Source organism: Notolepis coatsorum, assembly GCF_963971535.1.
Source record: "Notolepis coatsorum genome assembly, chromosome: 12".
NCBI lineage: Eukaryota > Metazoa > Chordata > Actinopteri > Aulopiformes > Paralepididae > Notolepis > Notolepis coatsorum.
The window spans coordinates 37,001,175-37,025,136 of record NC_140176.1 but is presented as its reverse complement, the minus strand read 5'-3'; the positions used below and the strand labels follow the sequence as shown (position 1 = coordinate 37,025,136).

The window sequence follows — 23,962 nt, the reverse complement described above, 5'->3', positions numbered from 1 at the left end:
AATCGAGAAATTTGCATGCCGTTGTATAATACTATATAGAGTGAGAGGAGAGCGTTCTTTATTACTATATAGACTGAGAGGAGAGCGTTCTTTATTAGTAGGGGTGGGAATCGCCAGAGACCTCACGATACGATACTATCGCGATACTTGCGTCACGATACGATAGTATCGCGATACTAAATATCACGCGATACGCTGAGTATTGCGGATTTTTTTTATTATTATTCTTTTAAATCACATTTAATTTATTACCTTTTTTCAACTGCAAAGTAAAACTTTGTCAACATGTTTTATCTAATAAAATAAAGTTCAGTCTGTTCATCTCACTTCAATAATTTTTATTGCAGAACATGGTATTTTCTCAAGCAGACAGATGTAAACACTGTAATCTGTGTTGCATGTACCTGGCTGACAAACTGAACTGTTTGTATTACAGTCATATTCCAACTTAACTGAATGCACATGTGTGTGTGTGTGTGTGGACTACTGTACTATTACAGGTATTGAAATGAACAATGCAACTTCCTTATACAAAAGAAAATAAATACATTTTTTATTTTTTTATGAATAATTAAATATAGATACTTGGCGTCCCTGTATCAATACAGTACCACCACGCAAAGTATCGCGATACTACTACGTATCGATTTTTTCCCCCACCCCTATTTATTAGTATATAGACCGAGGAGAGATTCAGCCAGAGAACCACATCTCCTAATGGCCCTTTATTTATTTATTACTCTATAGACGATTCCTGACAAAGCTTCCTGTAGAAGCGCTGTCTTACATGTGGTAAATGCCACATTAATGTTCTATGCAAGCGTGTGTGTGTGTGTGAGTGCACCTGTTGATGCTTGCGTGTGAGTCATTGTGTCTGTGTTTATATACTGTACTTGCATCTGTGTGCATGAATGTGCATGTATGTGTGTGTGTTTACATTTGAGTCTGTATGCATGAATGTGCATGTATGTGTGTTTACAGTTGCATCTGTGTGCATGAATGTGTGTGTGTGTGTGTTTATACGTGCATCTGTATGTGTGTGTGTGTGTGTGTGTGTGTGTGTGTGTGTGTGTGTTTCGACAGGAGTTGATATAACAGGTGGTCAGTATAGAACCAGAACCAGCAGCAGCACCAGGTGACCAGGGTTTGATCCGCTTGAAAAGGATCCAGTTCAGGAGGTGAAGCAGGTTCATTTAACTTAGTGAGTTCACACCAAGGAGCTGCCAGGTTTCTACCTTGTTACAGAGATAGTGCGTGTGTGTGTGCGTGTTTGTGTGCGTGTTTGTTTATGTGCATGCACATGATTGCGTGCATCTGTTTACGATTGTGTCAATTGTACTTGCATGCACACGTATCTGTGTGTGTACAGGCGTTTGTATGAGATAATCTCATAATTGTACGTATTTACATTCACATAACTCTGTATGTATGTGTATGTGTGTGTGTATGACTTTATGTGTATGTGTGTATGTATGTATACTGTGAGTGAGGGTGTGTGTGTGTGTGTGTGTATGTGTATAAGTATATATACATTATATGTATGTATGTATGTATGTATGTATGTATGTATGTATGTATGTATGTATGTATGTATGTATGTATGTATAAGAGTATAAATGTACTGTATGTATATATGTACTGTATGTGTATGTATATGTACAGTATATGTACAGTATGTGTTCCTACCTGCTGGTACTGTCTCACAGCCTCTTGTGTACTAGGGCTGACCCCGATTAGTCGAATAATCGATCGAAAGGAGCCGTAGTCAACTGCCAACCTCGTAGTCAAATGCAAAAAAAAATGTATATATACTGTTCTTTTTAATTTATTATTCTTTCCAAAAGCAAAGAGGCCTAGAAGCGTGGCTAACGCTAATGGCGCGCATAGCAGCGAGGCTAACTGCCTAAGAAAACACTGAAGGCACTGCAAGAGGATTTCACCCATCTAATGAACACACTAGACTAGACAAATATCAAGATGTATCCATCAGTGGACCAATTGTATGCTTTCACAGAGGACAAGAAGCCTTCAGTCAACTCCTTCAGACATTACGCACCCCCCACAGCCCAAATGGAATGATAAAAAAAATATATATAAATATAATTGTTTATACATTTTTAGCATTCAGGGGGGTAGTAGACTACCAGTCGACTATCGGCAGATTTCGGCCAATCAAAGTCGACTATCCACATCCTTAGTCGGGGACAGCCCTAATATGTACAGTATGTGTTCCTACCTGCTGGTACTGTATATGTATATGTACAGTATGTGTTCCTACCAGCTGGTACTGTCTCACAGCCTCTTTCTCTTGCTGGATGCGTCGGAGCTCCAGAGAGTCTGGTCTGTAGCTTCCAGGGACAGAGTAGCCATCAGGACGGTCAGTACTGCAGATCTCACAGCCGGGCCTGGTGGGCTTGTTGATGTAGGTACAGGAGGGACACGGCCAGCCCTGAGACACACAGAGGTACAGCTCTTTATATAGACAGCACACGTGTCATTTGCTGGTGTGTGTGTCTATGTACGTGAGGGAGAGTGTGTGCTGTGACAGAGAAGGGGGAGAGAGCGGGGAGAGAGCAGGGAGAGAGCAGAGTATAGGGTGAATGACATCTCACACCAGGGTGACAGAGAAGGGGGAGAGAGCAGGGAGTACAGGGTGAATGACATCACCCACCAGGGTGACAGAGAAGAGAGCAGGGAGAGAGCAGTTCAGCAAAAAAGTCACACGAAAGTCGCATAACTTCAGACTGAGGCCACACAAATCAGACCTGTATCTGATTTAGGACCATATATGAAAGTAATCAGAATCGAAAAGATCAGATTCCATGTGATTTTTCACAGTTGTGAAAAAAATCTGATCTAAGTCACATTATGACTACAGAAATCAGATTTGATTTCATCTGCAGGCTGAACATAGCCTTATTATATATCGCATGTAGGAAAACATGGAACCAGTAACACACTTAGCTCTGGCCAACTAAATAAAACACCAAGCACAGCACTACGGTCAGGCCTGTACCTGGCTGGCGGGTCTGAGGCTCAGGGCCTGGTTGAGCTGAGGCATCTCCAGGTTGATGAGATCTCTGATCGCACTGATGTTCCCTCTCTCTGAGCCACCAGACACACCAGCGCCTGCAGCGTGGAGGACAGGAGACAAGAGCAGTGGCATTAACAAGCAACACAAAGGGATGTTGTGTGTGTGTGTGTTTGTGTATTTATTTGTTTGTGTATTTATTTGTTTGTGTATTTGTACTGTATCTCATGTGTGTAACCTAAAGTATATTGCTGTGTGTGTGTGTGTGTATCTTTGAGCCATATCTTATGTGTGTAGCCTAATGTATATTGCTGTGTGTTTGTGTGTGTCTTTGAATGGTAAATAAATGGTAAATGGTACGTTTATATATAACAGCTTTTATCCAAAGCGCTTTACAATTTGTTCCACACATTCATTCACACACAGACAGTGGCGGCAACCATGCAAGGTGCAAACCTGCTCATCAGGAGCAATTAGGGGTTAAGTGTCTTGCTCAAGGACACTTCAACACGATGCCCGGGAGGAGCAGGAATTGAACCGGGAACCTCCGGATTACCAGGCGACTGCTCTACCTCCTGAGCCACTTAGGTTACTGTGTGTAACTTAAAGTATATGTGTGCGTGTGTGTGCGTGTGTATGTGCGTATGTGTGTGTATGTGTGTGTGTGTGTGTGTGTGTGTGTGTGTGTGTGGCCCCCTCACCGTTGCTGCTGGTGCCGAGTCTGGGCGGCATGGTGCTGTAGGGCCTCCAGCCCTGAGAGGAGGGGCCGTTGATGGAGGGAGGTGGCAGAGGAAGAGCAGGGAGAGAGGGAGGAGGAGAACTGAGGAGGAGCGCACTCTCCTGGTCCTGCTGGAGGAGCTGGCGGGTGAGGCGAGCGTGCCGCGCCGAGAGGAGGTACAGGAAGGCCGTGTCACCATGACGACGCACGCCATACGACGCCAGGGAGCGCTGGTCAGAACAAAGACACTGACCAATCACCCAGCGCTGCACCCGCGGATGGAAACCATACTCTAGGAAGACCTGAGAGAGAGAGAGAGAGCGAGAGAGGTGAGGCAGAGAGGGGATGAGATCAGGGGAGGTAAGAGAAAGAGGGGGAAAGATAATGACAGGGAGAGAGAAATGAGACCAGGGAAGGCAAGAGATGGAGGGGGAAAGAGAGAAAGAGGGAGAGATAGATTGACAGGGAGAGAGAGAGAGAGAGGTGGAGAGAGAGTGAGAAAAAGAGAGAGAGGTATTAAATATTAACACATTGGGCGCCAGACCCGAGATATCCCGGGTTAACTCGCCATTTCTCGGGTTTTGATCCTTTGATATTTTTCCTCTGATCCCCGTTCTAAATCATCATCCTGATCATTCTAGCCATCCCTGGCTCGTTTGTATATGTTTGAATTGCAATGCCGATCGACTATCACCAGGTGGCAGTATCGTCTGTGTCTGAACTGGAATGGCTTGGTGTTGATACACGGCCTCCTTTTCTTTTCTTTCTTGGTGGTGGCCCCTCCTCCTGCTTGAACAGAAATTCACATTGATCGCCTCGAAATTCTGTTGCCTAAGCGTATTTTATAGGGATGCACCGAATGGGAAATTCTTGGCCGAAACCGATACCGAAAATAGGAAACAGTTGGCCGAAAACCGAATGCCGAAAGGCCGAAAATGATTAATATAAATATATATATTTTTTTTAGCTACCTGATTATGGCAAAAGACATGATTATGGCTAAACTTAACTTAAATAATATTAAAAAATAAAATAAAAAATAAAACATTTATTCAGCACTTTTGAATGCATACATTAATTCCAGACTGTTAAGACTAAAAGACTACAACGATTGATGACGACTTCCTGTCCTCGCATTTCCATTTCCGGTTTAACGATACATTTTCAACAACAGATTGCTGCTAATTAAACACTTCATTTAAACGGAGTAACGTTAACGTTATGTCGAGTTCATACGTGTAGTGTAGTATGAACTCGTCATAACGTTAACATTACTCAGTGTCCACTGTTGCTGCCACCGTTGCGTCGCAGATGGATGGTACACTGTTAGCTCCGTAGCTAATCCGCTCCTAGACTACTGATAGCAGTACCGTTAACGTCGGAGCTGATCAATACTCCGTTTTTTTCTAATTTAGTTTAGAACCGGGTTTCGGGGGGCATCCCTACTCCCAAGAGGAGTTAGTTATCACAGGCTGTAGAATGCAGGAAGAGCTGCCAAGCTGCTCACGTTACATGTTGCGCATGCTACCGGTATGTCTGTAGTCGCGTTTTGATGACGTCATCACAACAACACGTTATTTGACTTTCGGTCATATATTTTCGGTGCTAAAACCCTTTCGGCCGAAAGCCGAAAGAGCCTTTTTAACCATTTTCGGCCGATAATTTTCAGTAGCCGAATTTTCAGTGAATCCCTAGTATTTTACCATTGAAACGTGTATAGACATATACACTGGTAATCACAATGGCGATGTGATCACTTGGAATTATTCTTTTTGGAATACCTTCTGGCTAAGGTAAGGTATATTCTATATCTATTTTACCGAATCTGAAATGTGTTTTTCTAACGATCACAGTTCTGCGTTTCACCGGACGTAAAACATGCTCGGCAAACACGATCACAGTTTTGAGTTAAAACGACCCCCCCCCCCCCCCCCTGATGATTTTGTGAAGGTACATATATACATGTTATATACCTTTGATTTGGGAGGATTTGGGGGTTCAGGGAATCAACCAGAACAATTCGGGCTTATTGCACATAACACGTTTTATCTCGCAATCTATGAAAAAAGACTGGATTATCTTGGAAATGCGCAATGTTTAGCATGTAATAAACTACAAACTACAGTGTGTAGAAACAAAAAAAAATTCCATGTTGCACAACAAGTCATTTCTGTCAGATGAGCCACACCATTGTCTCCACAGCTATAATACAGAACACACACACAGCTTTGCAAACATAGTGAAACACAGCGGAAACTACTATCAAAGCTGGCCATCTAGCGGTAAAGATAACCGCTAAGCGTGACGCTGAATGTGTTAAGGGAAGAAAGGAGACGGATATTATTTATTTTCTTAGAATATTCTGCTCCTGATCAAACTATGTTACAAAAGAGACAAAAGACAGAAAGATTATCTGGTGGCGTGGATGATAAGTATACGAATGAAGAAGGAACCATGGTGAGACTGACCTGCTGTTTCAGTGCAGCAGTAGTTGTATGGGGGAAGACTTTCACTGTGACACAACAGCAAGAGGAAGAATCCTCCACTACAACAGCCAAGCTTTTGGAGAAAGCAAAACACAATCCATTAGGCCCCACATTTGTATCTATTCATCTATTTTTATTGAACCTTTATTTAAGCAGGCAGTAAGAACAAATTCTCATTTACAATGACGGCCTGGCGAGAGGATAAAAGGACCTCTCGACGGGTAACAGATAAACGAAAAGAGACATACATCACAGAGGTAAGGGACATATTTAAAACACACAACAAACAAACAAACAACCAAATAAAATTACAAGGTATGTAATACATGAAGCAGAACAGAGACATTACAGTTAAACGGCTGGTTGACAGTTGCAGGTGTGTGTAAACAACTCTGTGATAGAGTCCTTAAAAATAGTGAGGGGGACTTTTGCATCTTGTTCCAACTGCTGGGAGCAGAGAATTGGAAGGAGGATTGACCAAAGGAAGTGTTAACACAGGGAACATCGCGGTCAGGTGGCGTAGCGGAGATTGTGCTCGTCACCAATGCAAGAGGCTGCGGTCTCGACTCCCGGAGAGTCAGCATTGCCTTGGCTCGGGCTGATCGCTACACTAACTCGTTTGGCTGAGTTAGGGGGAGGGGAGCCGTGGGTGGGTCCTGGGCGTTGTGGACAGCGACCCCTACAGTTCGGTCGGGGCGCCTGCTCAGCAAGGGTAGGATCTGGAGAGAGGTAGTGCGACCTTCCACACGTTACACTCTCCCGGTGAGAATCTGCGCGGCCAGGCTGGCTGCCGTCGGAGGAAAAGCATGTGACAGTCTCCGGCCTCTCGGACCAACAGTAGGGGAAAGTGCGCAACAACCAGGAAGGGGGTTGGGAATTGGCATAACGACTAACAGTGGGATGGGAGAAAAATCGGGAAAAAGAAGGAGGGGGAAAAAGATAATAAAAAAAAACCAAAAAAAACACAGGGAACATCTAGTGAGATATGGTGAGCAGCTCTGGTGTAATAGGGAGTAGATAACATTTTTAATTTCTCGTCCAGAGTGTAATGCTGGCCAATTTACAGACGTGTTATAAGTCACAGCGATGTGTTGAAAAGGGGGCATTTGTAGCCTATATTTCTACTTTTTCTAATCCGATTTTTATCTTACTTAAGTTTCTTTACTGGGATCTTAGTATTGCACGTTTAAATCCTCCTACTTGATCTCTGTGTCCTCGTAGCTCCTGACAGCCGGCTGGATGTTCAGCGCAGCGTGGTGGCCGGCCAAGTTGGCAGCCAAGACAGAGGCACCCTGCATGTCCCCTGCCTCTATGGCTCTGGTCAGCTCAGTGCACATCTCCTCTAGAGAGAGAGAGGGGGGGGGTGAAGAGAGAGAGAGGGGGGGTGAAGAGTGAAAGAGGGGGGGGTGAAGAGAGAGAGAGGGGGGGTGAAGAGTGAGAGAGGGGGGGTGAAGAGAGAGAGAGGGGGGGTGAAGAGTGAGAGAGAAAGAGAGAGAGAGAGGGGGTGAAGAGAGAGAGAAATAGAGAGAGGATATAGAGGGGGGTGAAGAGGGAGAGGGGGGTGGAGAGAGAGAGATAGAGGGGGGTGAAGAGGGAGAGGGGGATGGAGAGAGAGAGCGAGAAAAAGACAGACAAGACATGGAGAGAGAAGGAGAGAGATATTGGAAAGAGAAGGAGACAGAGAGAGACAGGGAGAGAGACATGGAGAGGGAGAGAGAGGGGGTGGAGAGAGAGACATACATGGAGAGAGGGGGGTGAAGAGAAAGAGAGAGAGGTAAGATGTAACAGAATGCAATGAGAGAAGCAGGCAGAGTGTCAGACTAGTGACATAGATTATACATGTACTGTGTCGTAGATGTGAGGCATTCTCCAGTAGGTCTTGTGCCATGTCCATGAGCCGCCAATAGGGGCAGAGTGGCTAGCAGTGGCCCAGTTGTAGAGTAATGACAGGTGGACATGTGTAGACTAAAATGATTTCGGTCGTTTTAGGCAAAGTATTTGATCGTTTGCACCTTTCAGACACACGGAACTGCGTTCTGGCAGCGTTCTGATACCAGCTCCCAGAGTGCGCAATTCTGAAGACGCCCCCCATTGCGTCACCATCTTTACAAGCGATACGCGACTTCTCCTGAACCGATGACGCGATAGCCCACCTCTCCTTACCCCACGTGTGAAAACATCACAACAACAATGGCATGTACAGAGTAGTTGCATTCGTGTTACAGCCTGTACTACCACCGTCGACAACAGATTGACATATCCCTTAATCCGCATGCAAAACCCAGCCAACAAAAAAAGAAACATGATACATGTCTTATATGTCCAGATATGTCCTGGCTAGAAGTGTTTATTAAACACCGGGAGTTATTATTAAACAACAATGGCATGTCCTCTCTTACCTTGATGATTAAAAAGCCTCCATAATTGATTAAATAGTATTCCCATGGCTGGTGTTGAGCTGTAGCCAGCTATAGCGTTGATGCTATCCAATGCTATCAACATGAGCTAAATAACCAACTAAATACAATAGACAGTGGTATCCTGAGGTAACGTTAAATACAGACAACGTTTGCTTCAATTACAGTGGTATCCTGAGGTAACGTTAAATACAGACAACGTTTTCTAGTCGAAAGGACTGGACACAAACATGGACAAGTTAAACATCAATCAATTAATTTATTACAACACAGGTAGTTTGAGCTGCCTCTGACCGCACCACGGGGCTATTATATTATATACGGCTTTGAGCTCTCTCTCTCTCCTGCCGATTAAAATCCACAGCTCTTCCTCCTCCTCATCACCGGCTGCCTGTGAAGCTGCACTCGCGCCGCGGTGTGTGCGTGTCTCTCCTATCCGTTGAAAACTAGCGTTGGCTCAAAAGCACAGAACCGGACACACAAGTTATTAATGATCGACAACACTTCCGGTCGGGGGTTTTCAGAATAAAAGAGCGACGTCTAAAACAGGAAAGAAATTTATTTTGTAAATTTGTGGCACGCACTTATTATCTTGAGACGTTTTCACGGAAACCTTTTTTTAAATGAAAATGAAAAAGATCAAAATCGTTTTAGTCTGGACATGGCCTCAGTCTCGTGTCTATCTGATGTACAGTGTAGAAGTTATGGCTTTTAAAAATGGAAGTTTGACTTTATTATGGCGCCACCATGTGGCTGGTTGGTGTGATATTTGTTGTGTAGCAATGTGTAACATTGTGACAGATTTCATGTCTCTAGCATGTAATAACACACAAACAAAGTTCTTTGACATTTCTGAGACGGACCGACTGGCAGACAACCGACAGACAGACAGATGGGACTTATAGTAGCTGCTTGATCGCAGCTAAAATAAATAAACTACTGAGGAACGGTGAACTATTGGGTACAAGTTCCATAGATACTATTTACTATATTTACACCGTTTATTTTTCTCATACTTCTATATTCAGATCTAATTTTATTGCCTATATTCATGCATTTCTACTATTACCCTGCCCATACCTGTATCTCCCCTCCCCTGTGCTGGTATGGCGCCCGAATTTCCCCAAGGGGATCAAAAAAGGAATATATAATATATTTTCTCCCATTTTTCTATTTTTCTCCCATCCCAATTTTCATATCGTCCAATTCAACCCTCCCCTGTCTTCGAACGTTGTTTCTTGCCTCCCACAAGCCGGCTGCAATGTGGACTAAGTCATACATAGCACGAGTCCCCTCCGGTACTTGAGGTAACAGCCGTCGCATCTTTTCACCCGCGCGGCTCGATCTTTCAGCGTCGGGGGTCTGGGCTTTGGAGGGGCCCCGCCCCCGTCGCTTCTTGATTCTACTGCGCAGGCGCACCAACCGACCTGTAGGAGTCGCTGTCCACAACGCCCGATCCCCACCCTTCAGTTTCCCTCCCCGTAATACGGCCAATGTGTATTACTGTGGACAACCAGCTAAACTGAAAGCAATGTGGAGAGCGGGTCTCCAACATTCGTTGCGAGCGCCTTGCCCACTGGGCCACGTAGCCGCCCCCAAAAAAGGAATATCTTATCTTATTGCCTGTAAAATTATATTTAATATTTAAACTTAACATTAAAATACAGTAGGCGGCTGGGTGGCGCAGCGGACCTTGCGCTCATCACCAACGCAAGAGACACCGGTATCGAATCCGGCTGTCAGCGTTGCCTCCGGCTTGGGCCGGCCGTCATACTAACTCAATTGGAAGAGTCAGCGGGAGGAGAGTCGATGGGTGGTAGTCTGGTCGTTGTAAACAGCGACTCCTACAAGTCGGTCAGAGCGCCTGCACAGCAAAGACAGGAAAATGGCGGGGGCAGTGTGAGCCTCCTACACGTTACTCCTCGACAATGAGAGTCCGCGCTGGCAGGTGAAAAGATGTGACTGGCTGCCTCCACATGTATCGGAGGGGACATGTGATGGGCTTCTATCCTCCCTACGACCGGCCAGTGGGGGGCACATGGGAGCAACGATCAGGACAGGGGAGGGAGAATTGGCACGAGAGGTAAATTGGGATGAGAGAAAAATCACAGAAAAAGGAGGAGAAAAAGTAGATAAAAAAAAAACATTAAAATACAGTCTGGAGGTTGTTTGTACCGGTGCGTGGCAGGGTTGAAGAGGCCTGTGGCTCCTGTGGCTCCAGAGGCTCCAGAGGAAGCTGGGCGTCTTCATCAGCTGACGGGGAGTTGGCTGCTACTGTGGGGGCAGAAGGAGAGGGGCAGAGGGTTCAGCTACAGATACATGAACTTATTCTACACGTTCAAATGACTGCTTGGCTCTTAGGTTTCCTCCAATTTGCTCTGAACTCGGAAAAAAATGCTTTATCCTTTGATTGTCGGGGGCTAGGGACTATAGCCCCCTCAATTAATTTGCACACACACACACACACACACACACACACACACACACACACACACACACACACACACACACACACACACACACACACACACACACACACACACACACACACACACACACACACACACACACACACACACACACACACACACACACACACACACACACACACACACACACACACACACACACACACACACACACACACACACACACACACACACACACACACACACGAAATAGGTGGTTCCGGGTGCGCGTCTGAACTAGGAAACCGGCTTTTTCCTTTGATGCTTCCAATGCCTGTAATGTCCTCCGGCTGACTCTGAAGGTACTTCCTACTTTTGCTGCATTTTAAAAGTATGATCTCCGACCACTGTGTGTCGACTTAGCTGTCTTAGCTGATTTTCTGTTGTTTATTCTATTTATTGTGCCTATATGTATGAAATTGCTGATAAACAGTGTCTTGTTTTGTAAGCTCGTCATCTCTGTAAATTAGGGTAACCTCAGTGTCTTACGAGTTGAAATAAAGGTTTGATTAGCTTCAAACCACTTTGGAATTAAGGACCATGTAGACTCAACCACATAAAAAATAACATTCAATTAATTTAATGGTCGAGACTAAATGGTCCTCAGATGTCGCTGGTCTGGCAAAATGTAACGACTTTCTTATTGAAGATCATTTGCGTTGTCGTTGAGTATACATGGTGCTCATAAAAAAAATTGTTAATGTTCAAACAAATAAATACCCTGGGGTGCTAAATTAGATTGGATTCAAATATATTGTCATCATACAGCACAAGTACAGTACAACGAAAATAAGTTTGGCACCCAACCAGAGTGCAAATGAAACAGTAAAGTGCAACAGCAAATATACAGGTGATTAAACTGGGTATAATTAGTACTACTGAGTAATAGTGCTAATTAGATGTACATACAGAGTTGTAGTATTAATATGTACAGTGATACAGGTATAAAGACACTATGGTAGTAAGTCATACTGGCCAGCAGCCTAACTAGTAAGAGTTGGCTTTTTTGCTCAACCTCCCCTTTACCCCACTTCTTCTCTCCAATCTATGCTACAACAACAAAATCTGAATTCAGCTGTTTAGTGGTTGCTGTGTGTGTATGTGTGTGTGGGGGGGGGGGGGGGGGGTAGATAGATAGTCTGTTCCAATGGCGTTCTGTTGCCTCATTGTTTCAGTACGGCCCAGATTGTTTCAGTACGGCCCAGAGACACTCGTGCAACATTCAGTTAGGAAACAGCAGAGGATCAGCTGGTACAATACAACACTTCCTATATGTTTCTATGGCAACACGACTGATAGGTCAAGTACATTCCGAATGTCCAGGAAAATGGGGCAGGGCATACCTGCACGTGCCACTCGACAATCTGATGTCATAAAACATATCAAGTAATATTTGAGAGCATGGACTTATACCTCACATCTATTAGCCATGATCAGCCTGGCTGGGGCTAGCCATGGTCTAGACTAGCATGGTCTAGCATGGTATGGTATGGTCAGGTTTGTGTCTCCATTGCGTATCTTGTAAACTATCTGGTTGCTAAGCAACCTTTCAAATTTCACAACACCAACTGTGGTACACAAGCTGAACCATGATGATACAACAGTCCCAGCCAGGTCTGGCCAGGATGTGAAAGGTGGCTGTCAGTGTCTCAGCCAGGGTTGGGCAGGTTCTAAAGACAATGGAGACGCTCACTGTGCACCAGACAGGCCACCCCACAATGACCACAGCATGGCTAAACCCCGGCTAGTGGAGGCAAGGCATCACTAACCTCTGTGTGCCTCTCTCAGCGATGACATCACAACCGTCGCCCACTCCTGGGCCTCCTGCTCACAGCGGAAGTTGAAGCTGATGCGGTCGTGAGGGGGCGTGGCCAGGCTCAGCTCATGAGGGGGCGTGGCCATGCTCAGCTCGTGATGGGGCGTGGCCCGGCTCAGCTCGTGAGGGGGCGTGGCCATGCTCAGCTCGTGAGGGGGTGTGGCCCGGCTCAGCTCGTGAGGGGGCGTGGCCCGGCTCCGCTCATGAGGGGGTGTGGCCAGGCTCAGCTCGTGGCACTTGGGCGACTTCACCTCGTAGTTCACGGACCTCAAGTCGAACTCAGCGATGGTCTGATGGCGAGAGAGAGAGCAATATTATGTTATTGTTGCAATACATCCAACAAGAAAGCAAGCCTTGTCCTAAAAAGGGTGCGACAACAACCGAAGAGAACTAAAAACGACCTCACACAATACAAATTGAATAAAGCCCAGGAATTACTTCATCACCCCCTCCCATGTATCCCATCAGAGAGAGAGAGATGTTTTATGTGTATCTGCCAATTTCATGATTTTATGTCTATTTTTATGTGTATCAGTGACAATCAAACCGTAAACTAAGAGGCCCATTATGATGTTAGATCCTAATATCAAAGGTTATGTGATTTAATGTGCTATGCCTTATTTTGACGTTGTCTATTTTATGATCAATTTATGACTACTTTTATGTCTGCACTTTATGCATTGCTCTTGATCTGCCCATTTTGTGCCCATTATTATGTCTTTTTTTACTGCTGTGAAGCACTTTGAGCTGATTCAGGAGTCACACAGCAGAGACAAAGACATGGATTGACACTCTGATATACCACTGACTGTATTCCACATAACTTAAAGGGTTACTTGTTTAAAGTTCTTATGGCTGTGAGAACAAAGCTCTTGCTAAAATGAGCTTTTCTGCGGTCTCGTGACATCAGAGTGTCTTCGAGAATGGGTACTCAGCATACTGACAGAGGGAAGGGGGTAAAGTGCGGGTGGTCTGGGTCATGAATGATTGTTAGTGATTTCCGGATCAAAACAAGAGGAAGTGGAATGACAACAATGGAAAATGCACGTGTCAGTGTTTTCATTGCCATTTGCTGAAAGAGACAGAGCTAGATAATTATGGGGAAATAAGATTATTATCTATAAATTGGGGTTAAACTCAGAAACATATAAAAGGTATCCTGCATGTTTACATACGTCAATAATAACCTCAATCAACAGACAACTGCGCACATTTCCATTTTAATTATGTGCTAATACAAATTGTGTGCACAAATTAAACATTGAATGGAAAATGTGCAACATTGTCATGGATAGAGAGGGGGAAACCTATAGACGTGTAAATGTCCTCGCACACACAGACTCAACTCAAGCTTCGTTGTTTACATGTTACTCACCACACTTCTTGCAGTTCCGCTGCTGTCCCGCAGCGCCAGGCGGAACTCCCCGGACTTCCCCGGGTCCATGCTGAGCTGCAGGCGGAGCGACTCATCCCCGGCCCCCGGGAGGCACAGCGGCCGGATACCAGAGTGGCACACTGACACCCGGACGGACATCAGGACCGTGTGGCAGCCGAGTTGCGACTGCGAGGCCCCGGCGGGGACATGGCCGGGGAGAGAGGCGGACGGGTCCGGCGTGGGGGTGTGAGCCCACCCGCCTGAACTCAACGACATCCTGCCGACAGAGTAGACTCATGCGAGCTGAGGAAACGTCAAGCCAGTCTATCTGCTATCTGTGTCCTCATAAACACGCGTCTTCCATAGTTGTCTGCTTCGGCCTGACACGGCGCGACAAAACAACAGGAAGCAAAGCTTGTTGACAACTCTCTGCTGTGTGATTTCTTTCCGTAGCCTATGTTTGCGAAGACGCTCTCTGATTGGCTAGCCGCGTACAGCGAAGACCCTCTCTGATTGGTTTAGCGCCGAAGGGTCTCTTCCGCCTTGTACATTCTCTGCTTCAAAGTGGTTATGCTTTGGCCCTCTTTCGAAGTGGGTTATGCTTAGATAGAGTTAGGGTTAAGGTTAAGGTTAGGGATAGGATAGTTGATAGTTGATAACAAACTATCATTACACATGGGCAAAGCAGAGTCCATTCTCTTCGGTTCAAATAACAATCTCAGCAAGACCGACGGCTTCTCAGTTACAGTGGGTGACAATATTGTCACAAGGAAAGATGAAATTACCTACCTGGGTTCCATAGAGGCTAATCTCTCCTGTGACAAAATGGCATCCAATGTAATAAAAAAAGTCAATCAATGAACTCGATTCTTGTGCCGGATCTCCTCTCTGGTAAACAGGAATACCCTGAAGACTCTGGCAGGAGCACTCATTCAAGGGTACTACGACTATGCTTGCACCTCATGGTACCAAAGCACCTCAAAGGCGCTAAAAACAAAATTACAAACATCTCAAAACAAACTGGTCAGACTACTGCTTATAATAATAATAATAATAATAATGCAGGACCTCTTTATTTGGCATGCAACGAACTGGACATGCAATTGGAGCGGCACACACACCGGGATACACACACACACATGCATTGTCTTTCCTCAGTCGCCGATGCGATTGAGTCTCTGCGCTTGACCCATCCCGTCGTCCTTCCTCCCATGGGCAGCCGGGAGCAGATAGGGTGTCAAGTCAACGTGAGCCGCGCCCCGGGGACCAATCCAAGTGCTCCTGTCTGTCTTCGTCAAGGACACCACAGCGTTAGCGATCTGTTGTTGTGCATGTTTTTCCATTGGGTTTATCTTATCGGGGGGGAAACCCTTGCGAGCACGGGGAGAACGTGCAAACTCCACAAAGAAAGGCCTGGGAGATACCCCACCTGGGTACCTGGCATCATGGAAACCTGGTCCCCAAGCGGGAATCGAACCCTGGACCTTCTTGCTGTGAGGCGACAGTGTTAACCACTATACCACCGTGCCGCTTCTACACCACCGTGCCGCTTGACCTTACTCCTAGAACCCACCTCACCCCTGCCCACTTTGACAACCTAGGATGGCTTAGAGTAGACGACAGAGTACAGCAACTTGCAATGGGCCTGGTCTACAAGATACACTACACGACCAAGGTACTGTTATGGGAGATTAATAATATAATTATATCATTATATCATATCTCAGTAGTTGGCGCCGAGGAGAGTGGCAGCCTTTTCATAGCAGCTCCCACCCCTTTACTTTTTATCGCGTTTACTACTTTCTTAATTATTCTTTTTGTGATTATACTTACATAATAGGTGTATAAGTGACTGTGCGTTGCTTTAGACCAAGTTAAGGCATTTGTAACAACTTCTGTGAAGTTAGCTGAGTTAGGAAAGTTCGGTCGAGCACAGCTCTGAACAATGGACAACAACACCGGCGGCGGGCTGGTTTACCCGCGGCAGCACAACAACAACAACAACAACAGCAACAACGGCGGGCTGGTTTACCCGAGGGAGGCTCTCCTCTGCTTTCGAAACAGAGTTGCAGAACCACCGAGGAATCTACCAGCCGAAATAAGGATTCGCAGACGGGGAAATCGAGCTGGCACGAGCGTGAAGGACAGGAGAGAGGACAGCAGGAGATTCAAGCCTTACCTGCCCGCTGTCGTCATGGGGAACGTGCGATCGCTGGTCAACAAGACCGACGAGCTCTCAGCCCTGATGATCAACCAGCGTGAGTACAAGGAGGCAAGCCTACTGTGCTTCACCGAATCCTGGCTGAACGAGAACATCCCGGACAGTGCAATAGAACAGGAGGGTTTCACGGTGGTGCGCGCCGACCGGAGTAAACAGAGCGGCAAGCGGAGAGGCGGAGGGCTTGTTGTCTTTGTGAACTCCAAATGGTGCCACCCGGGGCACATCACCATTAAGGAACGTATCTGTTCCCCCGACATTGAACTATTGGCACTGAGTCTGCGGCCATACTATTTACCGCGAGAAATAACACACGTCCTGGCTCTCACTGTTTACATCCCTCCCAGCGCGGCGGCGGCGCAGGCGAGTGACGTCATACACTCCACCGTCGCGGCGCTTCAGACAAAACACCCGGATGCATTTATTTTTATCAATGGGGACTTCAACCATGTCAGACTGAACAAGACCCTGACAAACTTCACCCAGTATGTCACCTGCAAAACCAGGGGAGACAAAACTCTGGACCTCCTGTATGCTAACGTGAAGGAGGCTTTCAGTGCGACTTCCCTGCCCCCCCTCGGCCAGTCAGACCACAACCTTGTGAGGCTTGTATCCACATACACGCCTCTCATTAAGAGACAGCCTACGACCACCATGTCTGTCCCACAGTGGTCTGACGACGTCGAGGAGGAGCTACAGGAGTGTTTCAGGTCGACAGACTGGGATATGTTTGAGAGGGCTTACGGTGATGACATTGATGGACTATCCCACTGCATCACAGACTACATCAGGTTCTGTGAGGAGAGCATCGTACCCACAAAGAGGGTACGCTGCTTCTCAAACAATAAACCCTGGATTAGCAAGGACATTAAACACCTGCTAAACAGGAAAAAGAGGGCCTTCATGGCAGGGGACACTGAGCAGGCCAGGGCTGTCCAAAGGGAGCTCAAAAAAGAGCTAAGGGCAGCCAAGGTCAGCTACAAGGACAGGCTGGAGGGCAGACTACAGGCCAACAACACCAGGGAGGTGTGGGCGGGGGTTAGGAAGATCACTGGTTTCAAACAGCAGGGCACAGCTGTGGAGGGCCCTCCAGAGCGTGCAAACGAGTTCAACTCGTTCTTCAACCGCTTTGACCAGAGTGGCCTCCCCACACCCCTCCCCCCACCCATCGACACCAGCACCAGATCACACCTACAAAGCAGCCCCCCCACCCCCCACCCCCCCACACCCATCAGCAACGGCACCCCACCCCCAACACCAGCAGACTGCCCACCACCCCCAACCCTGACGATCACAACCAGTCAGGTCAGTAGGCAGCTCTCCAAAATTAATGTAAACAAGGCCAGAGGACCGGACAACACCAATCCCAGGGTGCTCAAGGTATGTGCAGAGCAGCTGGCAGCACCGCTCCAGCATCTTTTCAACCTCTCCCTGAGGCTGGAGAGGGTGCCCCAGCTCTGGAAGACCTCCTGCATTGTCCCGGTGCCCAAGAAGGGACGTCCCAGCACCCCCAACGACTACAGGCCAGTCGCTCTGACGTCACACGTCATGAAGACGTTTGAGAGACTGGTCCTGCAACACCTCAAGCCCCTGGTGCGTGACTCCCTCGACCCCCTGCAGTTTGCATACCAGGCAAACATCGGGGTGGAGGATGCCATCATCTACATGCTCCACAGAGCGTACACGCACCTGGAAAAGCCGCGCAGCTCAGTGAGGATCATGTTCTTTGATTTCTCCAGCGCCTTCAACACCATCCAGCCGTCACTGCTAGCGGAGAAGCTCTCTGCGATGCAGCTGGAGCACGGCTTGGTGGCCTGGATCAAGGACTACCTCACTGAGAGGCCACAGTACGTCAGACTAAAGGACAGTCAGTCTGACGTACTGGTGAGCAACACCGGCGCCCCCCAGGGAACTGTGCTGTCACCCTTCCTCTTCACCCTCTACACCTCAGACTTCTGCCGCAACTCCAGCGGGTGCCACCTGCAGAAGTTCTCAGACGACTCCTCCATCGTAAGCTACATCACCGACGATGATGAGGAGGAGTACAGAGCCCTGGTGGAGAGCTTCGTGGGGTGGAGCGACAGCAACCACCTCCAACTCAACACCAGTAAGACCAAGGAGCTGGTGGTGGACTTCCGGAGGGGCAAGAAGAGGCCCCCCCCGATTCCCATCTCCATCCGAGGGGTGGATGTGGAGATGGTGGACTCATACAAGTTCCTTGGGGTACACCTGAACAATAAACTGGACTGGTCGGACAACACAGAGGCCCTCTACAGGAAGGGACAGAGCAGGCTGTTCTTCCTGAGGAGACTCAGGTCCTTCAATGTGTGCAACAAACTGCTGCAGTCTTTTTACCAGTCTGTTGTGGCCAGCATCCTCTTCTATGCTGTGGCATGCTGGGGAGGCTACATCAACTCAAGGGACACCAACAAGCTCAACAAGCTGGTGAGGAAGGCTAGCTCTGTGGTGGGAGTCGAGCTACCTAGACTTGAGGTGATGGTAGAGAGGGGGATGATAAGGAAGCTGGATGCCATCATGGAGAACCCCTACCACCCCCTCTACGACGAGCTAGTCAAGATGAGAAGCTCGTTCAGCCACAGACTCATCCCCCCCCGACACTCAACTAACCGCCTCGGACAGTCCTTCATACCAGCGGCCATCAGGCTCCACAACAGTGGGCAGCGACTAGCAGCCTCCAGGCCCCACAACAGGGGGCAGCGACAGCGACTGCTACCAGACATTGACCTGGGACTTATAGGAACCCAAGGGGGACAAAGTAGACTACCCTGGTACTTTGATTAATGTATACTCAGTAGATAGTAAATTATTATAACACTACCTCCTGCATACTGCACCTCATGTGACACTGTGAATAATGTGAATATTCCTCAGCTAGTCAGATAGTAAATTATATTGACCATATTGATCAAATTGTTTACACTGCCTGTGTTGTCTTTTACTACCTGTATACTGTGTTGTTTTACTACCTGTACCCCTCCCCCCCTCCCCCCCATGCTGCTATGATGCCTGAATTTCCCCAAGGGGATCAATAAAGGAATATCTTATCTTAATAATGAGCAATAACTTGTTCTGAGTCCAAAAGTTGAAATAAGGAAATAGAAAATAGATTTAATTCCTCACATAGATCAATTGATAAGGAATGCACAGTTGAAGATCAGACCATGTAAACAAATGTCCGATCACCAAGTGAGGACGATCTCTCGTCCCGCAAGACCGTTAATACAAAATTAATATATACATATGACGTGGAAGGAACTGGAACATCACCCTGAGGATTGGCTGAAATGACTATTATGGCTGCTTTACAAGGAAAACAGAGCGGATCCCATAACAATGTCACTTATGGCCTTATAGCAAGGATCAACATAGCTCATAACCAAATTGTTTTGACTGGCTAATGTGTGCTTCTCTTAAAGAGAAACGCACATACTACGTTGATATCTGATGACAGCGCCCTCTCATACAATACCACAATGGTATGATAATATATTTCCACGACAGTACCCATGTACATGTCAAAATACTTCCCAAAGGTCAGTGAATACCACGATCACAACACCAGAGGGAGCTTCACAAATCATGTTAAACCCAGATTCGGCTCAAACAAGGGACTAAACACGTTTCACAATTATGCCACATCAATGTGGAACGCCCTACCCAAAGCTGTAAAGGAATGTGAATCGGTCCACTTTCAAAACCACTCTCATGGAACACCTACGGGAGACTGCAATTCGAAACTGGCCCCTGTAAATGTCCTAACCCAACCCCCTCAAATGTACAGTAATTTACCTAGTATGGTTTTGTCAATATTCCAATGTACAGTTTTGCTTGTTTGTACAGTGTTCCCCCCCCCCAACCCCCTCCAATGTAAATTACCTAGTATCATTGTCAATATCCCAATGTACAGTTTTGCTTGTACAGTTGTACAGTGTCCCCCCCCCCCAACCCCTCCCTACACAACCCCACCCAACCTCCTCCAATGTACAGTTTTTACGTCAAATGTATATAATCCCTTTTCTGGACTCTTTTTGTATCACAAACAGTACTGTATTTGCAAATCTGGTATGTCATAAATGTATAGATGTAGCAGTACTGTCTATCTGTATATCATGTATGTCGTATATGTCCTGATGAATTGAAAATGGGGGACCCTGATGTAAACAAGACGAAAGTCTTTCTCTGGTCTGCATCCCCTTAACAATTGTGTGTATTGAGCTGTACTGTATTGTACCCATTCTGCAATCTGTTAATAATGTTTTCAATTCAATCAATCAATCAATCAATTAGGGAACAACATATCAATTGTTGTTGAATATACGGAAGAGACCCTTCGGCGCTAAACCAATCAGAGAGGGTCTTCGCTGTACGCGGCTAGCCAATCAGAGAGCGTCTTCGCAAACATAGGCTACGGGGAAAAAATCACGCCTATCTCTCTCTTCTGAGTAGTTCTCAGCGCAATGCACTCTGGTCCTTGTGGGACACGGCCGGGGTCCGCACCATTACAACGCCGGCGTGCGCCTACGGTGCAACCGGAGTAGGGCGGAGTCTGTATACCGTAGCCGGCAGATACGCGGCAGATATGCAGCGGAGCCACCGGATCCGCGGCGAGAGCGGTGTTTATATCACCACCACACGACCACGTGGCCCATACAAACACAAACACTGCTATTTAATTTAAAAGTCTACAATGAATGAATGAATGAAAACTTTATTTAACAGATTGCAGAATGGGTACAATACAGTACGGCTCAATACATACAATTGTTAAGGGGATGCAGACCTGAGAAAGACGTTTGTCTTGTTTCCATCAGGGTCCCCCATTTTCAATTAATATAGACATTTATGACATACACAACATACATGACATTTATGGCAATAGGACATATAGGTATTTAGTACTGATACATTTGTGACATAACGGTATTCAAATATACAGTACTGTTACCCTTAGATCCTGACAGAGTATATACATATGATGGGGAGGGGACTGTACATTAGGAGGGGGTGGGTGGGTGGGAGGGAAATATACATACGGCGGGGAGGGAATATATACATGCGGTGGTGAGGAGACTGTCTATTAGGAGGTGGTTGGGGTTTTGGGCATTTACGGTGGCCAGTTTCGAATTGCAGCCTCCCGTAGGTGCTCTTTAAGAGCGGTTTTGAATGTGGGCAGGGATTCACATTCCTTTACAGCTTTGAATGAATGAATGAATGAATGAATTAATGAATGAATGAATGAATGAATGAATGAAAAACTTTATTAACAGATTGCAGAATGGGTACAGTGCAGTACAGCTCAATACATACAATTGTTAAGGGGATGCAGACCAGAGAAAGACTTTCGACTTGTTTACACCAGGGTCCCCCATTTCAATTCATCGTAACATATATGACATACATGACATACAGATAGACAGTACTGCTACATCTATACATTTATGACATACCAGATTTGCAATTACAGTACTGTATTTGTGATACAAAAAGAGTCCAGAAAGAAAAGAGTATATACATTAGGCGTAGAAACTGTACATTGGATTGGGTAGGTGGGGGTGGGGACTGCTACATTGGAGGTGGTTGGGGGGGGGGGGGGGGGGGGGGTAGGAGTGGGGGGGGGGGGGGGGTAGGAGTGGGGGGGGGGGGGGGGGGGTTGGGTAGGAGGGGTGGGTGGGGGACACTGTATAACTGTACAAACAACACTGTACATTGGATTATGGGACTGTACATTGGACTGTACATTGGAGGTGGTTGGGTGGGTGGGGGGGGGGGTGGGTAGGAGGGGTGGGTGGGGGACACTGTACAACTGTACAAACAACACTGTACATTGGATTATTGACAAGACCATACTTGGTAATTTACTGTACATTGGCGGGGGTTGTGTTCGGACATTTACAGGGGCCAGTTTCGAGTTGCAGTCTCCCTTAGGTGTTTTTTGAGAGTGTTTTTGAAAGTGGGTAGTGATTCACATTCCTTTACAGCTTTGGGTAGGGCGTTCCACATTGATGTGGCATAATTGCGAAACGTGTTTAGTCCCTTGTTTGAGCCGAATCTGGGTTTAACATGATTTGTGGAGCTCCCTCTGGTGTTGTGATCGTGGTATTCACTGACCTTTGGGAAGTATTTAGTCATGTACATGGGTACCTTGGTCGTGTAGTGTATCTTGTAGACCAGGCCCATTGCAAGTTGCTGTACTCTGTCGTCTACTCTAAGCCATCCTAGGTTGTCAAAGTGGGCAGGGGTGAGGTGGGTTCTAGGAGTAAGGTCAAGCAGTAGTCTGACCAGTTTGTTTTGAGATGTTTGTAATTTTGTTTTTAGCGCCTTTGAGTCCCACCCCCACCTACCCAATCCAATGTACAGTTTCTACGCCTAATGTATATACTTTTTTCTTTCTGGACTCTTTTTGTATCACAAATACAGTACTGTAATTGCAAATCTGGTATGTCATAAATGTATAGATGTAGCAGTACTGTCTATCTGTATGTCATGTATGTCATATATGTTACGATGAATTGGAAATGGGGGACCCTGGTGTAAACAAGACGAAAGTCTTTCTCTGGTCTGCATCCCCTTAACAATTGTATGTATTGAGCTGTACTGCACTGTACCCATTCTGCAATCTGTTAATAAAGTTTTCATTCATTCATTCATTCATTGAATAGTTCCATGATGAGCGTATCCTCTTTGACTGCAATTACACTTTCTGACCACGGAGGGGAAGCAAAATACTCCATCACTAAACTAGAAATGTGTCCTATCATCACACCAGCTCAAGAAAAACATTATAGAGCCTTGGTGGCCTGCTTCTGGTGGGGCTTCACATGGCAATAATTCTATGATAGTACTATTCTTTTATTGCATATATTGTTTACTTTTACTCTTACTCGTAGTATATATTCAGATTATAATTATTTATTGCCTATATTTATTGTAACATATAACCTGATAGGGCACACAGACCCTCAGCACCTTTGTTTACAAGGTTCTTATAATATTTTTATATTCAGATCTAATTTTATTTCCTATATTTATGTCTTTCTACTATTACCCTGCCCATGCCAGTACCTCCTCCGGGCCCTGAGCCATCGTCTTATATCTCATCCTGTATGCTAGCGCTTGTAGTCCTTTGCCTCTTTGTTCGTGGTTCTATTTACTACTTTGGTTTCATCATTTTTTTTGTGTACTTGGATTATATTGCTACTATGTATGCATATATATATATATATGCTTATTACATGTATCTATTGCTCCTATGTCTGCTCACTGCTAACAAAGGGAATGTGACTTTGAGCTCCAAGCCTTGACATTTAGCCATCTTATTTTCATACCAGCGCTAATTTCCCTATGCTTTTAGTTTGTTGTTGTTGTTCTTAGCTCTATATTTTTATTTACATTTTTCAAAAATTATGTACCTT

At 46.1% G+C, this 23,962-nt stretch overlaps 1 protein-coding gene across 1 annotated transcript in view; it reads right to left on the bottom strand.

Annotated features, from left to right (window-relative positions):
- shrprbck1r (sharpin and rbck1 related) overlaps positions 1-14,708 on the bottom strand; it is a 42,872-nt gene extending 28,164 nt beyond the window's left edge. The window contains exons 1-8 of the mRNA XM_084326302.1: positions 14,312-14,708; positions 12,890-13,226; positions 10,828-10,926; positions 7,436-7,577; positions 6,218-6,308; positions 3,733-4,051; positions 3,017-3,129; positions 2,279-2,449 (exon numbers count right to left, since the gene is read on the bottom strand). Coding sequence (XP_084182428.1) covers positions 2,279-2,449; positions 3,017-3,129; positions 3,733-4,051; positions 6,218-6,308; positions 7,436-7,577; positions 10,828-10,926; positions 12,890-13,226; positions 14,312-14,587 — 1,548 coding nt within the window. The 5' untranslated portion in view covers positions 14,588-14,708. The remainder of the gene's footprint in view (positions 1-2,278; positions 2,450-3,016; positions 3,130-3,732; positions 4,052-6,217; positions 6,309-7,435; positions 7,578-10,827; positions 10,927-12,889; positions 13,227-14,311) is intronic.
- Positions 14,709-23,962: the final 9,254 nt, after the last annotated feature.